General features: G+C 42.1%; 1 protein-coding gene across 1 annotated transcript; it reads right to left on the reverse strand.

Annotated features, from left to right (window-relative positions):
• Positions 1–1655: 1655 nt before the first annotated feature.
• ITM2B (integral membrane protein 2B) lies at positions 1656–23471 on the reverse strand. Its single transcript, XM_028703975.2, has 6 exons — positions 23220–23471; positions 12345–12473; positions 9663–9869; positions 6331–6441; positions 4887–5037; positions 1656–2330 (listed from the first exon to the last, which is right to left on the reverse strand). The coding sequence occupies exons 1-6, from the start codon at positions 23340–23342 to the stop codon at positions 2242–2244; spliced, it is 810 nt and encodes a 269-aa protein (XP_028559808.1). The 5' UTR covers positions 23343–23471; the 3' UTR covers positions 1656–2241.
• Positions 23472–23777: the final 306 nt, after the last annotated feature.

The following is a 23777-nucleotide window of genomic DNA, read 5'->3' on the forward strand; positions in this document are numbered from 1 at the left end:
GACTTAAGTTCTTGGCTGTTATGTTTACCCCTAGGTATCTCCCTTTTTAACCACATTTAAATCTGTCTCTTTCTGAAACCTTTCTGATTCTGAAGGTGTCAAATTTTTCCCCAATACCTTAGTCTTTTGCTTGTTTAATTTAAATCCCGCCACCCGACCAAACTCATGAATCAATTGTAGTACTCTTTTCGTACTAGATTCTGGCTCCTGTAATGTCAAAATCAGGTCATCTGCAAACGCTTTAAGTTTGTACTGTTTGGCTCCGACCTGAATTCCTTCAACCAACCGGTCCCCTCTAATCATATTCAAGAGCACCTCCAGGACCGAAATGAACAACAAAGGGGAAATAGGGCAACCTTGTCATGTTCCTTTTTCATTTCCCCTTAATTTTTGAAGGGGGAAAGGTGCGTCTTATAGAGCGAAAAATACGGTAATAGAAATGCAACCCTGACGGTTAGGTCCAGTCGTGGACGGGGGTTGCAGTGCTCATCTCGCATTCTAAAGAATGCTTACAGATGAGCTGAGATTTAAGAAGGGCATGTATAAAAATGGAAGAAAGGGGAAATCACATGAGAAGCCAACAGTTGCAGGGTCAGCCAGGGTAAAGCTCAGAATAAGCTCAGGCTTGAAAGAGACGTTAAAAATAATAAAGGTTTCTTTGCCTGTGTTTGAAGCCAGAGGAAGAACAAGCAAGTGGTAAGCCATTTGTGTGGAGAAGACAAAGAAATGCTATTGGGTGACAGAAGGCAAAACTCCTCAACACTTAGGACTCAGCTATACAGCTGCAAATAAAAAAACATTTTAAGTGTGTTTTAAGTGCAATATACAATGAGATGATGGCGATGATGAGCCTTATGGAAAATTCTATGTACTGTATTTTTAAGAACACTTAAAAAAAAAGCATTTTCAGAGCAGTTTTTATGTGTATGTGGATTCCACCCTACTTTGCCTCCATCTTCATCCAAAAAGAAAATAATGCCCAACCTGGTGATAACAGAATAAATGATATCAGGAGGGAGCTGCAGCCCAAGACAGGAAATGAGGTGGTAAGGAAAAACCTAGCAAATCTCAACAGTTAGTCTGTGGGCACTTTAGAAAAGGATGTGGCAATTACTAAGACCCAGCATGGGTTTCTTGAAAACAAGCCAGACAAATCTCGTTTCTTTTTCTTTTTTTGGAGTTACAAGTTTGGTGGATCAGTGGAATGCTGTGGACATAAATACCTTGACATGGGCGTATCCAAGAGGACAGCTGCCCTCCCCAATCAAGTCAATAAAGAAAAATACTTAACTCAAAGTAGAAATAATCTGAGTATTTGAAATTAAAATGCTCACTGAGGTCACTTGGATGATTTTGGGGCACATTCTAGCAACACAACTGGCAACCCAGAAAGGCCCTTTCACTGGGGCAACTGTGGTAACTAACTGTGGTGGAAAAAGGACAAACAAAATTGAGAACATGAAGCAATTTTCTCTGTTTACTTGTTAGGATTTCCCATTTAATAATGGTTTCTATTGTTTAATCCATACAGTGATTTATAGTATTTTAGTCTCAAGTCTGCTCTAAAATATTATTAGCATTAAAATCCAGTAATTCAAACATTCCCAGAGAATAAGAATATAAAGAAAATTCCTCAAAGAAAAGTTACAAAAACATTTAGACAAACAGGTTTGTAATATTTATTTTCACTGCACATACATAGCATATATACACGTCAGTAACATTCCGTTACTGCTTAACTTTGTTACAGCAGATGCTTATACTAGAACAGCAACTTGGAAATCAAACTTAAATGAAACTGTATTAAAAGAAGAAAATGAATTGCACTTTTATTACAAATTGTTTTCCCAATGCTTCCCCAACATTGCAAGTAATATGCTATTAAAAATCTCAAGAGTTGCAGACCATTTGTGCATGTATTCTTTATAATAAATTCAGATGAATTATTCTCCAATTTTACTCTAAGATGGGATAAATTATTGACCTGGTATTACTTAAAGGTTCATTACATGAAATGTACTAACAACTAAGACTTTATATAGCAGCTATTCGAACATATAAAAAGGGCACCATGCTTCAAAATATGGGAAAACGTTAAAAAGGTTTATTGTAAGATAAAAAGTGTTGGCATTCAGCTATAAAGCCTTGTCCACTACTTACATAAATGACTTAAAATAAAGATCACTGCACGTAATATAAAGGGCGGGGCCAATGTGTGTATTTTCAGTCACTACAGTGTGTCTATTCTTCACAGATGAGTGTTTCCATGACAAACCTGTTCTCAAAGTGTCGAATCTTTCGGCAATTACTTGCTTCACGCTTCTGTATTCCTGTTGTGGGAAAGGGAATAGAATATAAAGATTTTTTAAAAAATGATAGTTGCCTTTTATTTCCTGTGAAAACTGTTGTGAGGGATTCTGTCAAACTGGAGACTCTGTAGGTCATTAATAGGGAACTGGGTTTGGCCAGCAGGCCAGCTCCTTATCTCCCCCCACCCTCAACTTTGACCACCCACCCATCAATAGCCTGGCATCAGAATGACATGTGCCTGGTGTATGCCAAAGTTTAAAGGAGGTAACTGGAACTGTTACAGCAACTTCCTTTACAGCTGCTCCCAGCTGATGGGTGCTGGGCCTTCAAAGAGGCTCCCTGTGACTTCTTATTAGCTGATAGGTCAGTTATAGGCAGAAAGTATTCAAAGTGCTGGTGAAAATGTTTTGAATGCAAACTGCTTTTCTGAAAAGAAAAGTTCAGTTTTTAATTGGAGTGGGGTTTTTTTGTCTTTCAAGCCACCACCTTCCTTCAGGCCCCTCAGCTGCGCTAGGGCATTGATGAGCACCTGCAAGACACAGAGGCTACTACATATAAACTACATGGGAGAGTCAAGATAGGAAGGTTGTGAAGGCTGGAGGCTGCAAATCTACGGATGTTGGATGATGCAGGGAGCTGCAGACATTTAATGAACTGAAAAGCAGACACAGCGGCTCTCTCAAGACTTGCTCTGAGCAGTCTTATTGCAAGAGAGTTGCTCATATGTACAGTTCTTGTTGAACCAACTTGATGCATCTGATATTGTTGCCAGGATCGCCATACCAACTATAACAAATCTAGGCTCTAGAACAGGCTACCACGAAATTCAGTTTTGCCCCAGCATAGCTCACAGTTTCTGCTGCCAAAGGCAGGCAAATGCAAGAAATGCCACCTTATACCAGGGGTAGCTAACACTGGCTCTCCAGGTATTGCTGGACTACAACTCCCATCATCCCTGACCATTGGCCATGCTGGTTCTGGCTGACGGGAGCTGGAGTCCAACCATGTCTGAAGAGCCACAGATCAGCCATCCCTATCATGTTCTTCCTACCCAACTGAAGAGCTGTGGTGAAAGCCTCAACAGTTACTTTTGTTAAAAATTGTGAGTAATCAAGATTCAGGTAAGTAGCCATGTTGGTCTGATGCAGTCCAAATAAAAAAATAAAATAAATTGTCCAGTAGCACCTTAGAGACCAACTACCGTATTTTTTGCTCTATAAGACTCATTTTTTCCCTCCTAAAAAAGTAAGGGGAAATGTGTGTGCGTCTTATGGAGCGAATGCAGGCTGTGCAGCTATCCCAGAAGCCAGAACAGCAAGAGGGATCGCTGCTTTCGCTGCACAGCGATCCCTCTTGCTGTTCTGGCTTCTGAGATTCAGAATATATTTTTTCTTGTTTTCCTCCTCCAAAAACTAGGTGCGTCTTGTGGTCTGGTGCATCTTACAGAGCGAAAAATACGATAAGTTTGTTCTGGGTATAAGCTTTCATGTGCATGCACACTTCTTCAGATCCACATTAAGTTTAGTCTTCATTGAAAGGTACTTCCTTTCTTCTGTGTCCCAAACAATGCTCCAGCAAAATTAGACAATTCTGTTCCACGAGACAATTCCAACATACCACGAGATGCTGCAACTCATGATTCAGCCCAAGTTAAGCAATTTTTAGTCCCCTAATTTGAATGGTAAATGTTTAACCTCATGCCTGTCACCCACTGAAAATAATGGTGACTTGGCTTACATTTGACTGGTGCCCACTGCACTGTTGTTAAATCTTATGCGAAGTGCTTGATGCATAAAAGTAGCATGATTCAAACTGGTTAAATAATCAAGTACCACGTGCAATTGGTTTTATGTATTTGTCCATGAGTTTACCATTCCATTTATGCATTTATTATTACAGTTCTTAGTGAAGTATATTCTCTGAATAAGACCACAGTGCTAAACATGCAATTACTGATATTGCAACAGTGTACAAGGCACACTATTCAATGGCTTAAAAAACTGTCCTCAATGCTAAGAGTTTCCATGTGAGAATGTACAGTGGTGCCCCGCAAGACGAATGCCTCGCAAGACGGAAAACCCACTAGACAAAAGGGTTTTCCGTTTTTGAGTTGCTTCGCAAGACGATTTTCCCTATGGGCTTGCTTCGCAAGACAAAACGTCTTGCTAGTCTTGCGATTTCCCCCCCGCTCCCCCCCTTTTTCTAAGCCGCTAAGCCGCTAATAGCCTTTTAGCAGCTAAGCCGCTAATCCTTTAATAGCCGCTAAGCCGCTAATCCGCTTAGCCGCTAATAGGGTTGCTTCGCAAGATGAAAAAACCGCTAGACGAAGAGAATCGCGGAATGGATTCTTTTCGTCTTGCGAGGCACCACTGTAACTATTTAGCATGAGGGCCAACAAACGCATGCCATTACACTTGAACTGCAGCAAAGTTGCAAAGTCTCAGGCTGTCACAATATGAATACAGAGCACTGGGATGCTACACTTTCACTATTTTATATGGCACTTATCAGGAGGGCCATCACCCTCAACAGAGTTGAGGTACCTTTCTTTTTCCCCATCCACATGCCAACCATACCTTTCAGCATTTCCTTGCGCTGCAATTTGTAGGTCTCTTTGCCACGACAGAGGCGATAGATGAAGAAGCCCAGCTGATCCACATTTTCTATACGATCAGTAACTATCATCTGCTCATGAATCAGGTAGGACTGAGGCAAGTATGTTCCAGCCTACATCAACCCAAATAAAAGTGCAACAGTATAGTCTCAATAATGTTAATGATGTCAGATGAGTCGTTTTTACAATTGTTCTGCAGGGAAAAAAGTTCAGTTCTGCAAAATGTGTGTTGAAGGGGAGGGACTTTTTGCAGAAGGTAGAAGGAAATTGCTTTTAAAAAATACTCTTTATCAATTTTGCACACTTTAGAAAACAATAAAACATAATAGAGGAGAAATGGTGAATCACATTTTGATGGACAGTTGATATAAATAATAATAGATAACTATTGTATCATATACTTCTGCCAAGGCTAATGTCAAGGAGTGTGGCAGTTTTGCCCTGTTAATATATTCAATAAGATCTCTCAAAGCTGCCAAATGGTTTTTGGCTTAATGCTACCACTATAACACTATTTTTTAAAATAACCATAGCTCAGGTTGCCATATTTCAAACAGTGAAAATCCAGACAGAAAAGTTCTGCTTTTTTTGGCCAAACTTGTTGAGCTTTTTTGGCTAATTTTTTTTAATGGAAATAAGCAAAAATGGCACTACTGACAAGGTCTGCCATACATCCGGATTTTCCCGGACATTTGACCGATTTCCGCCCAGACACAGCTAGAAACAGGAGTATTCTGGATATGTCCAGGAAATTCTGGACGTATGGCAACCCTGCAGTTCTCTCAATTTGGACATAATGGGGAACACAAATTTAAACTGAAAGGTTGGGCTACTAGCAAAAATGGCCCTCAAGACAAGATTACTTAAAAAAACTAATATTAATAATTTGTATTAAGATTTTTCAAAACAACTGATTAGGACCAGGTTATTTCAGAGACCCCCTTATCTTATCTACTCAGTAAGTAACTGTGTTCTGCAGGACAGTTTCTCCTTGATATATCAAAAATATCAGAAGCCTAGTCAACCACAGCTCCAAGCATTGCTTTCAGTGTGACTACCCCTATTCTGTGAAACAGCATTCTTGTTGAGAAGTTGTTTGAATGCGTAAACAAGTTTTATGTAGATGCTATAATGTAAAAATTAACTGATTATAGACAAGGTAGACTTAAACCACATTCTTCAAACAATGTAATTTATGCTTTTGAATTGTGTACAGTGTAATTATTATTTTTTAAATTCTTAAAATGACTTTATAAATAACAAATTAGCTAATGAAGTTACAACATTCTGCTGTCCTGTAGTATATTAAGTGCTCTTTCATGTTTACATACACTTCTATCTCCAGTATGAAAGTTTAATGATCTAGCCTGAATATATTCAAAAAGAAACATGAATTTTAATCATACCTTGATGTTGATCAACAACTCCAAAAAGTTTTTAGGCGGCATAACCACCGACGTGTTTAGAGGAATAACATAGCATTTATCCAGGCTGAGGTCAAGGTAAGCTGTAAGTCTCTGATGAGAAGATGTCACAAATAGCATGTTAGTAATTTTAAACATACAAAATTATGTATGAGTAATCATTCTAATTGCTACTTCATTTTCCTGCTGAATGCCTGCCTTTGCAGATACTATTTGTAATGCCCTTTCAGATAAAACAAAACAAGCAACAAGAAAAGTCCAGCCTTCTGTGCTAGTTTTCTATGGTCGTTTCTTCCTTTTTTGGGGGGCGGGGGAGCAGTGTCTTTCACGTTGGGAAGCACTAAAAAAATGTGATCCAATTACCTGAAGTGGCACAAACCATTCTGCCAACTGAGGTTCCCACCACCACATTTTGCTGCATGAATAAAAAGGTAAAGGTAAAGGTACCCCCTGCCCGTACGGGCCAGTCTTGCCAGACTCTGGGGTTGTGCTCTCATCTCACTCTATAGGCCGGGGGCCAGCGCTGTCCGAAGACACTTCCGGGTCACGTGGCCAGCGTGACAAAGCTGCTCTGGCGAGCCAGAGCCGCACACGGAAACGCCGCTGCATGAATATCCCAGCCTAATTTAAGAAGTGCAAAACACAATAAAACCTAGTACTTTTTATGTACTAAGTGTTTTCAAATTATAAATGTGATGGTTTTCTGGGCATGTGATTTAAACTATTTGGAGGAGAATTGTTATTATACAGTACAACCCTCAAGTCACATGCAAACTATCTAAAATGGTAGATGACAATCAAAGTACGCTTAATGTGATTTTCCTTATTCAACTCTCTAAAATAAATATCAAATTAATATGCAGGGTTCTATAATTATGTGTTGAATTTCAGTTACTACAGTAAGACAACCCAATTTATGCAAGGTAGACAAATCATAATTTGAGGGGGTTTTCTAGAGCAGTAAAAAAATTGGAGAGAGGGAAAGAGAGAGAAGGGGGGAAATTTCATCTAAAAGTAAACTCAAATAGCCACATATCCCATCAGCTGAAAGTACACTGAGGCCACACTGTGGGTCCCTAACCATTGAGAATGCTGGCTCAGGTTGATAGGAGTTGGAGGGCAACACCTGAAGATCACAGCTACCCCATTTCCATTCTGCAGGAAGGAAACTGCTGGATATAACTGATTGTATGGAGGAAACTGTTTAGTTCACAATGAATACCAGAAACATGAACTCCGGGCGGCTGCTAGTTTTTGCTGAGTCTAGCAATTTATTATTATTATTAATTATTAATTATTAATTATTATTATTATTATTATTATTATTATTATTATTATTATTATTTTTCCCCAGCCACTCTCGGTGGCTTCCAGCAAAAGATTAAAAGTGCATTAAAACATCAATCATTAAAACCTTGTGGGTGGGGGACAATATAAACAGTGCTGATCAATCATAGCCAAGTTAAAACAATTTGCTTTCCAACTGCTTTCTATGGGCAGCTCTCACTTCCACTGCAAGGGAGATTAAAGGAACTGGAATTTGGGCAAATGATGCAAGTCTGATGATTGTGGGAAGATAAACCCTGGAATGTTGAAAAGGTAGTAACAGAAAAGACAATGAAAAAGGGAGCGAGGATGCTGACCTGCCCAGGCCCTTAAAAGCGTTATGGCAAGCAGTGAATTACCCTCCTCACTACACTACGCAGCAATAAAATGTTGTTCCATACCAATCTGAAGCCCTTTTGCACAGGCAGGAAAAAGTGGGACAGTGCCCATGGTAAATTCCAAGCAGTGCAAGGTTCCCGTTTCAGGCTGGGTGAAGCCTAGAACAGTACTTCTGTTAGGAGCAAGATGCACTGCAACGTTTTGCTGCAGGGCTCCCTTGTACTCGCATCATTATTTTTTTACCATAATCAGTGGTGGGGTGTGGGGGTGGGATCCATCATTTCCTTGTCTGGGACATGAATTAGGGAAGAAAATCAGGACTTTTGTTAAGGACTGAAAATTCCCATTTCCATACCTGCCACATTCCAAACCCTCTTGTTCACAGGCTTTAGGGCATGTTCAGTAGTTGCGGTTATTGCAACTATGAGATTGCACAGGAACACAGGAAGCTGTATTAAACTGAATCGTATCATCAGTCCATCTAACTCAGGGGTCTGCAACCCGCGGCTCCGGAGCCACATGTGGCTCTTTTACATTTTTGCCGCGGCTCCGGGGTGGATACTAGCGAGGGGAGGAGGGGCATTGTGCGCCCCGACACTCCTCACTGTGGCGGGCGCTGTACTGGCTGTGACGTCGCATGGGGGTGGTGCGTGCATTAGTCACGCACCGTCCCGACGTCACCTTCCCGCCCGCTGTCAGATCGCGGCTCCGGAGATATATTTGTTTTAAATGTCGCAATGGTTTTGCGGCTCCCAGTTGTTGTTTTATCTTCGGAAACAGGTCCAAGTGGCTCTTTTTGTCTTAAAGGTTGCAGACCCCTGATCTAACTCAAATATTCTCTACTACACAAGGATGATGAACGGCCTGAGCATTTCTATCTGGGCTCGAGACACTCCCTGATTTTGAATGCTTTGTGAATTTGAATGCACTGAACGCACTGTGGCATTGGCAATAAAATCAAATATATAACAAGTTCTGTCAACTGTCAGTGGCTAGTGGTCCTCCTCTGGCTTCACCTGCCCCATGCTGGCCTCTCTCCAATTTCACAATACAACCTCTGCGCCAGAACGTTCAGCAATCAGTGCCAGTATCCGAGCATTACTGGAAAAGGGCATCATTTCCAACACAGCCTGAGCACTGGCTCTACAATGAACTCATCAGGAGTGGCAGTTCCATCATGAAAGGGTAGAGAAGACAGCTGGAGTGTTTTGCAGTAACTCAAATGGCATGAAGCTGCCATCTCAAAGCCCCTGGAGCACCTTGATGTGGCAGTTCCCAATGGCTACATAGGGCATGGCACATGAGAAGCTGGTATGTGTGTGCTGCCTGAGTGTATGCATCACTTTTGTGTCACTTGTGGATGCATGTGAGCAGTGGCCTTCTTCATGATGGCACTGCCCTCTCCCGGCATGCAGCCTCCAGAAGACTGGTCAGGAACAAATAAGATCCTCAGGTGAAAATACGTTGCCCACCCTAGTCTATGCCGACTGGCAGCAGCTCTCCAGGTCTCAGATACAAGCCTTTCCCAGCCCAGTCGGAGATGTCAGGGACTGAACTACAGCCTGCTTTTGAAAGTCAACACAACCAATCCATGGCTACAGACAAGCATATGGCAAGAAACTCTCACTCGCATTACAGACTGTCCTTACCCGGTGAAAGTCATGAACGATATCAGCTGGATCACTGTCAGCAAATTCTGGAACAGGCACACTGATGAACTCCACCTCCTGCTCCTTGAGGATTTGAATGTTCTCTTCAATGATCTGGTAACGGGGAGCTGGGGCGCCTGAATCTGGCTCACTTAATGTTAAGCCATCCTCAATATACTTTATTCCACAGAAGTAAACGCCATTTTCCTAAAGGGCAAAGTTAAAAGTGAAGCAAATATTATGCAAGCTTTCAGGCACTTATAATCACCCTTAAACCATTAATATGTACCAGACCCCTTCCTTATGCACTAAAGTGCTATTTTTTCTTTCATCTCAAAGCTATTTCAAGAAGCATAGTGGAGGGGAGGCAGGGCGTGAAGAGCAGGTGTAACCCAGGCAGGTCCAGGTGTCCAGTTAGAGACAGGAAATTTCTGGGGGGAAATCAATTGAAATATCTGGAAGTTTTAAAGTCAATTAAAAACACTGTGGGAGTAGTTTGGGAAAACAGAAATACATACATTATGGATTCTCTTCTCAAACCTAGACTTACATCTCCTAAGCTTACATTTTTAATGTTTGATTTTTATTATGCTTTTAGGAATTGGAAGCCTCCCAGAGTGGCTGGAGCAACCCAGCCAAATGGGTGGGGTAAAATTATTATTGTTGCATGTTCTTAAAAGCAATAAAATATCACATATAACTTACTGTGTTTTTGCAAAATGCCCGGGAAGCTTTGCTATAAATATTTATTATATCCTATTTTCTTAACAGGAAAATTTAGATTAAAAATAAAATTTAACAGTTTAAAATTGAAACTATGAACACTGTAGAAAATAAGGAAAGTTTTATCATGAGGGGTTGGAACCAATATTTAGACCAGCATTATGCTGTAGAAACTTTGGTTTTTAGAGGAAAAAATTCTAAATATTCTTGTATTTAGAGTTTTCCTATAGAAAAAAATATTCCTATAATGGTTAGTCATGCTTCAAGTATGAAATCAATAGGTGTTAATTCAGTTTCGACTAAGTCTGGATTCAACTCAATGTATTTAAAGAACTGCAATAAATTTGGATATTACTGTAGCATAATTATAAACAGGAAGCTGATGTCATGTACGCACATAATTGATTCGATATCTTGAACCCTGAATTACTTATATCCTACTCCATCAATAATATAGAATTGAAAATAACAGAAAAACTCATTTATTTTGTCTCATCTAATCATCATCTTTCAGGTGTATAGCTTTGGATTTTGAACTTTGAGCTTCAAAGATTTGAAAAAAATTGAGACATTTCCCCAGTTTTTCATGTTAAGTTTATTCCCTGATTGCACATATGCATTTTCAAACATGCATCACATTTTTCATTTGATGCACAATATGGAGGAATCTGAAGCCTGTTGTAGGCTATACTATAAATATGTTTAGCAGTCATGTTGCAGGGGCAATATGGTTGATATGACTCCTCCTTTAGATCAAATACCTGAAGTGTTCTGCATTCTGAAGCTTTTAAAATAGTTTCCAGCACCGAATCCCTACTTAGCAATTCAGTGAATTCAATCAGCAATCACTAACATTATTGCCTTTGAAGCTTGTATCTAGTTGTTTTGAAGCAGTGAGTTGGCTGAAAAAATATTTCAAAACAATGATTGAAAGAGGATTTCATATTTAATTTTGAAAAACTTTTGCACAATTTTTTATTTTCTCATTTTTCTAATGGAAAAGTTCCTTGGGGGGAAATAAACAGATCACATCCCAATCCCCACTCCCTCATACCCTTAAGCCAGGGGTCAGCAAACTTTTTCAGCAGGGGGCCGGTCCACTGTCCCTCAGACCTTGTGGGGGGCCAGACTGTATGCTGAAGGGGGGGGGGGGAGAGAACGAATTCCTATGCCCCACAAATAACCCAGAGATGCATTTTAAATAATATAATAATAAAATAAAATAAAATAAAATAAAATAAAATAAAATAATAATAATAATAATAATAATAATAATAATAATAATAATACAACCACGCCGATTCCTGGACCGTCCATGGGCCGGATTGAGAAGGCGATTGGGCCAGATCTGCCCCCGGGCCTTAGTTTGCCTACCCATGCTTTAAGCCTTCCCATCTTGCCTCTGTCTCAATCTGTGCTCTGTGCTCAATCGAAGAAGAGAGCTTACACAGGCTTGCATCTGTGCCTCAACTCTCCCAGTTCTGAGCTTGAAGCACCTATCTGTAGCTGAGCTTGCAGCAGCCATTAGATGCAGATGCAGAAGAAGCCTCTATCCTCCCTCTATCTCTTATTTGTTGGGGGAAGGTTTGTTTCAGCTCTCAATTCCAAGCTTGAAGCAGATTTATTATCTCTGAGGTCATGCAAAGTTTCAGAGACCTAGCTTTGGGAAAGAAGTGTCCTAACAACAACTGATTTGAGGCTGGCAAGTAAAACCGGTCCCCCCAAACTGATGATCCCTGGCCATACACGTTAAATGCAGGAACTTTCCTTACAAAAAGATTAAAATTAACATGTGAATTAGCTCCAAGTATACAAGGGCAAGAGGTTAAAATATGTTGGGGGTTTTACCTTCACCTTTTTTATGAAGAGTTAAAGTTGGGTAACTAGCAGAAAATTGTCAAAATAGTACCAAGAGAACAATTAAAGTATTTACTCATTTAAGTAATATATTCAACCTACCTGGAATGCAAAATACTTGTATAGATAGGCACCCCCAAGTATCACCACAGCAAGCATAAAAGCTAATCCAAAACACATACACCAACACCAAGCCCTCCTTTGTGCGATAGGTACCACGCCCTCTGGATCCTATAAATATAGAAAGGGAAACAGTAATCAAGTTGTGCCCATCAAGCATTATAAGGCCATATAGATGCATGGATATGTGGTTCTTTGTAAAGGCATAGGGTGATACCAAACTAAATCACAGTCAGAGAGTACACTCACTGAAATCAAAGTAGATACAGTGGTGCCTCGCAAGACGAAAATAATCCGTTCCGCGAGTCTCTTCGTCTAGCGGTTTTTTCGTCTTGCGAAGCAACCCTATTAGCGGCTTAGCGGATTAGCGCTATTAGCGGCTATTAAAGGCTTAGCGGCTAAAAGGCTATTAGCGGCTTAGCGGCTTAGAAAAGGGGGGGGAGCGAAAAAAATCACAACTCGCAAGACGTTTTCGTCTTGCGAAGCAAGCCCATAGGGAAATTTGCCTTGCGAAGCAACTCAAAAATGGAAAACCCTTTCGTCTAGCGGGTTTTTCGTCTTGCGAGGCATTCGTCTTGCGGGGCACCACTGTTAACTTCAAGTACATACATTGTTTACTTCTAAGTAAAAATGATTAGTATGAGAGCTTTGAATTGTTATCTTGTATATTTTTTAATATTGAAATTGCTATATAACTGGGGTGGGGGGCTTCTGGGGGGTCATGGCAAATTGACCAACTTTTGTCGACAGCTCACCAACAGAGATAATTATGTGGTGAATGACGAAAGCCAAAGCAATCCTGGTTACTGAAATTCACTCTAGAGATAAAGAGTAAATGGGGGTTAACCTGAAAAAGCTGCTGCCTGAGTCAGAAGACTGAGAAGCTGCCAGCTCCTAGAAACCCAGAGGGGGTGGGACTTAAGATCTCTGAAATTGAGAGGTTTAGCTGTCTGTCAGTGGAAATTTACATCTGGTATGTGAGCTACTTTCTGATTTTGAGACGAGTCAATTATAAAAGGCTAAAGACAAAACAAAAAGCATGCTTTAATTTTTTAATCCAATGAAGTTTTTAAATGGGCAAAGGAGCTCTCTAAGTGTTCTGTTTTTAATTTTCTGCTTCCCTACAGAATATTTGCCTTGAAATGGAAAGTAATTCCTCTACTTAACAGTTTCTCCCATGGGAAAGGAATTTTGGTCTGATAAGGGAGAATGCGGTGAAGATCTTATGGTGGACGTGGGAGATTGAATTTCTTAAGGTAGAAAATGTGAATATCTTAAGGGAGTGGCTGGGTTGAACCATTAACAAGACCAAGTACATTCAGTATGGCAAATACATTGCTGGGCATTCCATTGACTGTTGACATCTTACAGCAATTATTAGATGAGCAATTAAGAGAAATTAGAGCTGAAATGATAAAATGGGACATGAAAACAGGATGAAATAGAAAATGGAATTAAAGAGGACTCAAAGGCTATGGAAAACAACACTGATAGATGACTGCCAGAATAGGAGAGTGAAATGGTATAATTGAAGGCAATAGATGGTGAAATGGAAAGGTCCTTCACACAGTGTCTAGGAGGAATGAAACAGCCAAGGAGTGCAACAAAGCCATGGACGGAGAGATCAAGAGACATCCTAAATTGGCAAAAAGAGTGTTGAGAAAGAAAGGATTCTGTGTACAATTTGGAGTGAACTCAGATGGAACAGCTATCAAACCTCAAGCGCTTTAGTTGGGGGAAAAAGAATGGAAGAAGCAGAAATGGATTTCTCCCTCTAAATTAGGGTGGAAAATCACAGCAAATACAATTATATAGTGAACACACACTGTTCGTATAATAAAGTGTATTTAGTGCAATAATATAAAGACAACAGAAGAAAAAAAACACCTGTTAATGACAATGGCATGGGGTTGTGTCCAGACTAGGCTGTTCATTGTACACGGGTCACTGTTTCCATGTGCACACTTTCATCCACACATGACAGCTTGCAATTTTTAACTCAACATCCACACTAGTGGGCAGTGCTTTATGGGATGTACTTGCACGGTATGCTATTGTCCCCTCCATTCAATTAGCCCTTCCTGCCCTCCTTAAATTCCAGAAACCTGAGGTGCACTTTGGGCATGCTTGCAAGTATTTGAGAAAGAGAGACAGACAGACACAGGCTCTGCTTTGTCTTAAAGATCAAGTAACTGAAAACTGGTCACAACTCTGTAAGCCTATAATCATTGCCAAGCTGGTCCATCCCCCACTTCCAAGCTTGTGGTGAGAAGACATTTCCTCACTGGTACTGTAGGGATAAATCTAGCTAGAAAGCAAGGGCACACTCGAACATTTACTTTTTTTAATACACATTTTTCAATATACCAGATTTGCAAAGGTATGTGTGTGTAGTTAGGTGAGAATATTCTCTGCTAGAAAATTCTCTGGAGAATATTCTTCACAAACTATAAATTGTGATGCAAGAACCAGTTTTACAACTCGCATTTAATAATAAATAAATAAATAATAAGTCAAGCGGTGATATTGCCAGTGTAAGTAATGAATAATGATTTTTTTGATCCAGTTACATTATTCGGCATTGTGTCATTCACCATTGACAGTTCTGAAATTTGAGCTACAGAAAACATTTTTTTAGTTTTAAAAATGCTATTCATTTAATCTGATAAACATTAGAATTCGTACGTATTTCAACTATATGTAACAGCCTTTTTTCTATTTTGGTGTGACCTTATTCTTAGCAATTCCATACCCCTGGCCATACAGTGTGTGTTTTTACAGAAAGTAGCTTTAATGCTTTATACACTTAGAAGTACCCAGGCCTATAAAACTACATGTAACAGCATGTGAGGTGGCTTTGATTTAAACAGCTGTTCATTTCTATATTATTATTTAGTGCCAGTAATTGGTTTTTGCAGTGCCATTTACCAGAGATAGACATACTGAAATATATTATCATATAATGCTAATATATGTAATGTTAATGGCTTCTTTTTTATATGTATGCATAAAGTTTTGTTTATCAAGCTGTGTTTTAGTCACCAAAACAGTTAAGTGTTAAAGCTATTAGAAGCACAAGATAGCCTATTCCTGAATTTACTTGTATCAAACCTTAACATGCCAATTGTATTTTTTGACTTGTCCTATAACATGTACACGTTCTAATGGAAGAATAAAATAGGATTTAACTACTGAGTTTCCTTATACCAAACCTAAACATGACAATTACTGGTGCCATCACCTTAGAATGGTGAATTCTCCTATTTTAAATGAAAATTCTCTAATATTCTCAGTAATTGAGAATATTCTTGAGAATTTAACATCACTGTGTGTGCGTGCATGCACGTGTGTTACTGCAAAGCAGCCAAGAACTTGGAGTTTCTTGCAGAATAGTCTGTCACCTCCTTGCACCCTTTGTTTTCCTTTCCTGACTCCATTTCCTGCAATTTTTAAAATTAAAAAATACGGTTGTTTCATGCAAGAGCAGTTCTGTGCAAAAGAGATTTTAAAAACCAACTATGAATGCACTTTCAGCAACAGCCAGTATAAAAATAGCAAGCTGCATCCTTTCTGTTGGGTTGATGAAACCCAAACAGGAGGAGCGGGTGAGGCCACCACATATGAAAAAGAACCCGTCAATACTATATGTTCCAGGGTGTCTACTATCAGACAACGTTCAACTTTATATTTGATTTTCTTCCCATATCAGATTATCTTCAGGCTGGGAAAATCTGAATTTAGTGAGGAAAATGTACTGTTACGTGCCACTCCAATCTCTAAGCAGTGAGAGAATCCATGGGTTCCTACGCTTACCCAAAGCTTGGTTTTCTTTGAATGAAGGTCAGCATTAGCTCTGAAGCAAATTCACTTATTTCATAAAATTCATACATTGCTTGATTACAAAACCCTAAAACTCGTTTACAAAAAGATAACACAGTAAAATCAAGAAAAAAACACAACCCTACTTTAAAACAAACAAAAGTTAGCATAGTGAAGCAGATTAAAATTACCTATCTCTTGCTTCCCCATTCGTTTCCAAGGGAGCCCCCAAAATCCAGCACAGAGCAAACATTTTTCTGTGTCTCCAGCACAAAAACCTCAGGTTACAAACACTTCAGGTTACAGACTCCGCTAACCCGGAAGTACGGTTTCACGTTAAAAACGGACTTCCAGAACAAATTAACCAGAGGTACCACTGTACCTACTTTTATCTTCCAGCCAGGTGGGGTGTTGACACCCACCCATTTATTTCTATGGCAACCTCTTTAGACTGGTAAATTGCAGTACTTAAACAGGCAGCCAAAGTCATTACCTTAACAAAGGAACTGGTTTGGCTTGTTTCCTTTTATATATTCTGCCCCATACACAGGATCACAGGTTTGGAAGCAGCACAGCACATCATCATTCAAACTAGTAAAGGTAAAGGTACCCCTGCCCGTACGGGCCAGTCTTGCCAGACTCTAGGGTTGTGCGCTCATCTCACTCAAGAGGCCGGGAGCCAGCGCTGTCTGCAGACACTTCCGGGTCACGTGGCCAGCGTGACAAGCTGCATCTGGCGAGCCAGCGCACCACACGAAACGCCGTTTACCTTCCCGCTAGTAAGCGGTCCCTATTTATCTACTTGCACCCGGGGGTGCTTTCAAACTGCTAGGTTGGCAGGCGCTGGGACCGAACGATGGGAGCGCACCCCACCGCGGGGATTCGAACCACCAACCATGCGATCGGCAAGTCCTAGGCGCTGAGGCTTTTACCCACAGCGCCACCCGCGTCCCCTATCATTCAAACTACTCCCCACCCAAAGATACCTTGCTTTTCAAACAGCTTAGTTCTCGAAACATTTTGGCTCCTGCATGCTGCAAACCCAGAAGAGTGTGTTACAGTTTGTGAGCTATTTTTGGAAGCCGAACGGCTGATGGGGCTTCTTCCACAGCTTCCGATTGGCTGCAGGAGCTTCCTGCAGCCAATCAGAAGTCGTGCTTTTGAATGTTTTGGAAGTCAAATAGACTTCCAAGGTACGACTGTAGACGCTGCCACCACAAAAAAAGCATGATTTCTGTTCTCATCCTGAAGCAAAGTTCTTAACCTGAGGTACTATTTCTGGGTTAGCGGAGTCTGTAACCTGCAGCGTATGTAACCTGAGGTACCACTGTACACCAGACACATCCAAGAGGTAGATTGCGATCTACCCTGGTAGATCACTGCAACGCCGCCCCGCCCCCCCAAAGCTCAACAACTTTGTGTTTTTTTATATAAGATATTTATTAGCGTTTTACAAAAAAACATAAGTTTACAGAATAAAAAGAACACAAAATAAGAAGAAAACATATAAGAGAAAAAGAAATAAAAAGAAAAATACAGGAATTACCAAAAAATACATAGAAGAGGAAAAAAAGAATACAAAATACAAGAAACAAATAACTAAGAAAAAATTTAGAAATAAATCCATTTTTCGATGTCTTTAAGCTCGTTTACTTGTTTCCTTGACCTCCTCACACCTCCCCTTTTTTGTATTCCCATTTACATAATCAATTCAGCAAATCCTTACCCTCTTTCATTTATCTTAACTCTATATCGTAACCTGCTATAACTATTTATTTTCATCCATTATCAATCCATATTTGCATATTCTTATTAGCCTTGTTAGCAATACCACTTATTTTCAATCCAACATCATTTTAACATTCATTAATTTTACAATATTTCTGCAAATAGTCTTTAAATTTCTTCCAATCTTCTTCCACCAACTCTTGTCCCTGGTCTTGGATTCTGCCAGTCATTTCCGCCAATTCCATATAGTCCCAAAGCTCAACAACTTTGGCTCCTCTAAAGAAAGCTCAACAACTTTGACCTGAACTGCCAGTTTTTAACTCTGTTTTTAACTCTGAGTAGATTTTAGTCTTTTGGGAGTTGGCCACCCCTGATGTACACTAACACTAAAAGAAAGAAACAAAAATCTCCCCAAGTGGTGCTCAACCTGATTAGAATTTAAAGCATCTCTGCAGGAAAATGCAAGAGGTCAAAACGGTTTATTTACTACAGTAGTAGTGTAGCGCCCTATACCTGCAAGTCGGACCAGACCCAGATGCTTCCAACACCCAGCACAGGATATTTATGTCTCTTTCTCTTCTTCTTCCCCACTTTTCACCACAGTCACCCAGAGAGCAGGGATGTTCTCCCCAGGATCCTTGGTTAGGTACACTGTGAAGATCTCCATATCCACAAAGCAAGTACCATGTTGCAGTTTGCTGTCCTCTACTGGGAAGTTCAGCTGGATCTCATGCTCTACCAACTGAGCTATTCAAGCCAGAACTCTTGGTGAAACTCTGCTCACTAACCACAAGCTGTACCCAAGCTTTCTCGTATTCTTTGGGGATTGTTCCCCGAAAGAATCCTCAACACAAGGAAGATGGATTGCCTTTTGATAGCACCTACTTCACTGGGCTGTAGCCTAGCACAGGGAGTGATGTCTCAATGGTTATTATAGTTCTAAGGTAAAAGGTAAAGGTACCCCTGCCCGTACGGGCCAGTCTTGACAGACTCTAGGGTTGTGCGCCCATCTCACTCAAGAGGCCGGGGGCCAGCGCTGTCCGCAGACACTTCCGGGTCACGTGGCCAGCGTGACATCGCTGCTCTGGCGAGCCAGAGCCACACACGGAAACGCCGTTTACCTTCCCGCTAGTAAGCGGTCCCTATTTATCTACTTGCACCCGGGGGTGCTTTCGAACTGCTAGGTTGGCAGGCGTTGGGACCGAACAACGGGAGCGCACCCCGCCGCGGGGATTCGAACCGCCGACCTTTCGATCGGCAAGCCCTAGGCACTGAGGCTTTTACCCACAGCGCCACCCGCGCTACACATAACTTCTACACATAACTTTTTTCCAAAAGGAAGTTCCAAAAGGTACACCTGAATGGAACGCATCACCAACATATATTATTCAGATAATGGAAAGGTGTTGGGATCCAGAGCATGGTGCCCAACATGTTACACTCATAAGTTAGCAATTTCAAACAGCCTGTTCTAAGCATGACTTAGGTCTGTGGCCTAATCTGCATTTTCTGCTAAATCAAACCATAGCTAAGTGTGAATGAGCAAGAGTGAAGGCACAGCAGCAAAGGTCAGAGCTGCTTTGCTTCTCTCTTTGTCTTGCCCCATTCATAACATGGCAGCAGCAGGATTGCAAGAAAAGTGAAGCAGCTGTAAATTTTGCTGAGTACGTTCACGCTCACTCATTAAATTGGCTTAGTGTGTTACATGGAAAGTGGACCAATAAATTTTCAGAACTGTTAGCATGGTACTGAGTCTACACTGCCAAGTAGATAAGGACAGCACAGCAACCTAAATTGGAGCATGTAAAAATATATGAAGGTACTATTCTCATACAAGTTTTCATTTAGAGTATATACATTTGTGCATTCCACAGGATTGTTTTAAAGGAGGTCAGGATATGTGGATTAGCCCAGACAGGTAAAGGTAAGAAGGTAAAGGACCACTGGACGGTTAAGTCCAGTCAAAAGCGACTACGGGGTTGTGGGACTCATATCGCTTCAGGCCGAAGCAGCTGGCGTTTGTCCACAGACAGCTTTCTGGGTCACGTAGCCAGCATGATTAAACCGCTTCTGGCACAACGGGACACTGTGACAGAAGCCAGTGCACACAGAAATGTCATTTACCTTCCCGCTGCAGTGGTACCTATTTCTCTACTGGCACTGGTGTGCTTTCAAAGTGCTAGGTTGGCAGGAGCTGGGACAGAGCAACAGGAGCTCATCCTATCGTGCAGATTTGAAGTGCTGACCCAAGAAGCTCAGTAGTTTAGACCAAAGTGCCACCCGTGTCTCTTTACCTAACCCCATATACAGTGGTACCTTGGTTTTTGAACAGCTTAGTTCTTGAACTACTTGGAACCCGAATGCTGAAAACCCGGAAGTGAGTGTTCCAGTTTTCGAACTTTGTTTTGGAAGCCGAACATGCTCTGCTTTGAGTCCTGAGCGTCCATTTTTAGTGCTGCGCTGCTAATTCGTGTCCTACCATTGTAATTGAAAAGTTCCTCTTCCGGTTTTAGTATTGTGCTGCTAATTTGCGCCCTACCATTCCAAAAGAAGTATTCTGTTTCTGAGGTGTTCTGAGGTGATATTTGGATCTTATATTTGGTGCTTTTGTTTTTGCTATTTTTTGTCTTTTTGTTTGTGTGGCTTTTTCATTTTTGTGGATGACTTGTGACTTTGTTTTTGTAACTGTGTAGAACCCAGTTCAGCTACTGATCGATCGATTGTGCAACTGCAGAAATGAATAAAAGCAGCAAAGGCAAGAAAACCATTAACATTGTTTATTGCTTTCATTTTATGGATCAATGGTCTCGTTAGATACTAAAATTAATGTTAAATTTCTGTTTTAGGGGTTGTTTTTAAAAGTCTGGTACGGATTAATCCATTTTGCATTACCTCCTATGGGAAAGCGTGCCTTGGTTTTGGAATGGACTTCTGGAATGTATTAAGTCTGAGAACCAAGGTACCACTGTACTGAGTAAATTAACAGCAAATGGGTCAAAATCTGCTTGCTCTGCCACTGTACTCCTAGTCTATTTCCTGGCAGCAATCATATGTAAATACCTAATTGAGACCAGTGAATCTGAGCCATGCTATGGCAATGATAGGGTCACTTGTGCCCAGTCAAGGTAATCCATCATTTAGTTTGTGCTAATAAAAATGTATTTTGGTATTGATTATGATTGATGTTTTAATGAATCAAGCCTCTCTCTGCTGTTAGCATGTTATCTGGAGTAAGTTTTACATAGCTTAGACTCCACCCCCCAGGAAAAATCTCTGAAACAGCTGAACATTTTTCAAAGTATTGTTGTGGAATGGAGAGCAGAAATCCTTCAGCCACCTTCCCAAAGCCAAGTAAACAGTCTCCAGACTTTGCGAATGAGGTGCCAAGACTCTGGGACAAGGCTGGAGCCCTCATGCCTCCTTCCCTCGCTGACCCGACTTTGGTGAAGGCAGAGCAAGGGCTTTGGGAATGTCCCAAAACCCAGTAAAGGAGGCACCACCTCACTTACTGGGGTCTGGGAAAGTCACAGAAGGGCCCTGGAAAGCTCTCAGGGCCCCCCCAGGTCCTCCCCAGACCCCAGTATGCAGCCCCCTACCTCACAGGAAGGCGGTTCCCAATTTTGCCTTTGTGTGCGGACCCCTGTAACCAAACTCTTGTGTAAGTGGCAGGCCCACTGTACAGAAGTGTAGGCATCAAATCTGTTCATTTTCCAGGTAATGTTCCAGGCAAGGCAGACAGTGCAAAGTGTTAGGCAAGGGGGATTGCTTTTGGCTTAGTCCAGCTGATTGCATTGCCCAGTTGATTCTGTAGCTCTTGCTATGAAGCAAGATTAAATCAAGTCAGAGAGGAAGAGTGAAATAACATCAACATACCAGGAAAGTTTGTATGCTTGATTTCCTCCTTTAATTTCCTTAATACTAGGCCCTTGCTGGATAACACAAACCAGCAACTCAAGGGAAATAAAAAAGGGTCACCCCTACCTCAACCCCACAATACACTGTTTAGAGCTTGGATCCCAAGTAAGGAAAGATTGGGGGGGGGGGGAGCAGCAGCTTCTTGAACAGCTGTTACAAAGACCAAATTAACCCCCACCTTTCCACATCAAATGATAGCACCAACTTTGCAAAAGATCTTTGGTCTACTTCAGCTAAAATATCAGAGGAACTGAAGATGGACAGTTGAAATCTAACACAGTATACTGAGCAGATCTAACTGTGCCAATTGATAGTGAAAACATTTTTTTAAAAAATAAAACTCACTAATCTCATAATTAATCTTTCTCTCCATTTTGAAGAACAATTGTGTATCCGTTTTCCAAACAGCTTCAACCCAAACCTAGGAATGCCAAATTTGGAGCCATGGCAAAAGTTTCAATAGCTTGATGTTGCTGAATCCTATTTCCTCTTTGCTGTAGTAATCTATATACGTACAGTTGCAGCTTAGAGAACTATAAAGTGGAAATATGAACTGTTTAGTCTTTAGAAAGTCAGAAAACGCCAGACTATTTTAACTACCATGTACCATCATTATAAAATGGTAACCTAAAACTTATCAGAATGCTGCAAACCAGTTTTAACTTGACTGGGATTATGGAAATTAAATGGCTCATCCACTGCCTTATTGGAGATTAAATTCACTGCTTCACTGCATAAAAGTAATGATTTACTTGATGTCATCACAATTTGGTACAATATCCTGTGGCAATGTGTAGAGCAATTATTAATTTTAACATAGGTTTTCCTCGATTATTGACTACTTCGTCAGCTACATTAAGTGTGCTTTTCAGCGGGCAGAAATACAGGTGTAAAGAAAACCGGTTACACTCCCTGCGCTTGGAGGAAAGGCCAGCCATGAAGCTTCCGACATAATAGATCTGTTTGTCTCCGCTGTTTTTGCTGCAACATCCGACCCGCCTGGGAACCTGGCACAACGACGCTTCACCTTCCTCCGTCTTGCTGCAAAAGAGGCGGCTACCCGAGCAGGATGGAGCTGCCCACGCACCTCTTTCCTTCCCCGCTAACGAGGCAACTGCGGCGGGGCGGGGCGAGGCCCACTCGGCATCCCCAAGGGCCCCGCCGCCCCCCGGACTGAGGAGGCAGCTCCCAGCGCGGCCCGGAGAAAACAAGGCCGCCGAAGAGCAGGGGGCGAAGCTCGGCGGCTCTTCCCGAGGCAGCCATTTTAGATCCGCCCCGAGCTCTTCCTTGGCCTCTCCGCGGCGCTTGCAGGGCGCTGGGCCGGGCCGCCCCGCAGGCCTCCCTCCCGAAGGGGCCTTGGCGGACGGAGCCGGCCCCCCTCGCCCGCCCGCTCACCTTGGCGCCGGGGGGCAAGATCAGCACTTGGCTGCAGCCGCCCTCCTCCTTGCTCTCGTCCTCCTCCTTCCGGCCCGCGGCGTCCTTCTGCGCCAAGGCCGAGTTGAACGACACCTTCACCATGATGGCGGCGGGGGCTGAGGGGCGATCCCGGGAACTTCCGGCTCTCCGCTGGGCTGGCGGCGGCGGAGGGTGGGGCTGGGGCCTAGGTGCGCGCCGCTCCTGCGCCTCTGCCTCCCTTCCCTGCGCTCTCCGCCTCCGCCTCGCTCAGGCAAGCGACCGCGGAAGAGGGCGGGGCGAGGGAGGAGCCAAGGCCGCGCCGCCCGCCCCGACCAGGCCCTGCGGCGGAGGCACCGGGCCCGGGGGAGCCGCCGGGCGAAGCTGCCTCAGGAGCCACCCGCGCAGGAGAGGCGCGCCAAAGGCGGACGGCTCCTCCTCGCCTGTGGCTGTTCAACTGGCCGGGCCCCGTTGGGGCAGCCGCCCCCCTCGAGGGCAGCTCGCCCGGCTGCCTCCCCGCAAACCCGCACCTGGCCAGCGGGAAAAGAAACGTCTTTCTCC

Source organism: Podarcis muralis, chromosome 1 (assembly GCF_964188315.1).
Source record: "Podarcis muralis chromosome 1, rPodMur119.hap1.1, whole genome shotgun sequence".
Lineage (NCBI taxonomy): Eukaryota > Metazoa > Chordata > Lepidosauria > Squamata > Lacertidae > Podarcis > Podarcis muralis.

Excerpts from the sequence above, each read along its gene's own strand:
- ITM2B (XM_028703975.2), bottom strand. The coding sequence starts at position 23,342 with ATGGTGAAGGTGTCGTTCAACTCGGCCTTGGCGCAGAAGGACGCCGCG. Across the intron at positions 9,870-12,344 it reads ACAAGTATTTTGCATTCCAG|GAAAATGGCGTTTACTTCTG; the intron begins GTAGGTTGAATA and ends TTTGCCCTTTAG. Across the intron at positions 5,038-6,330 it reads AGTTGTTGATCAACATCAAG|GCTGGAACATACTTGCCTCA; the intron begins GTATGATTAAAA and ends GGGTTGATGTAG.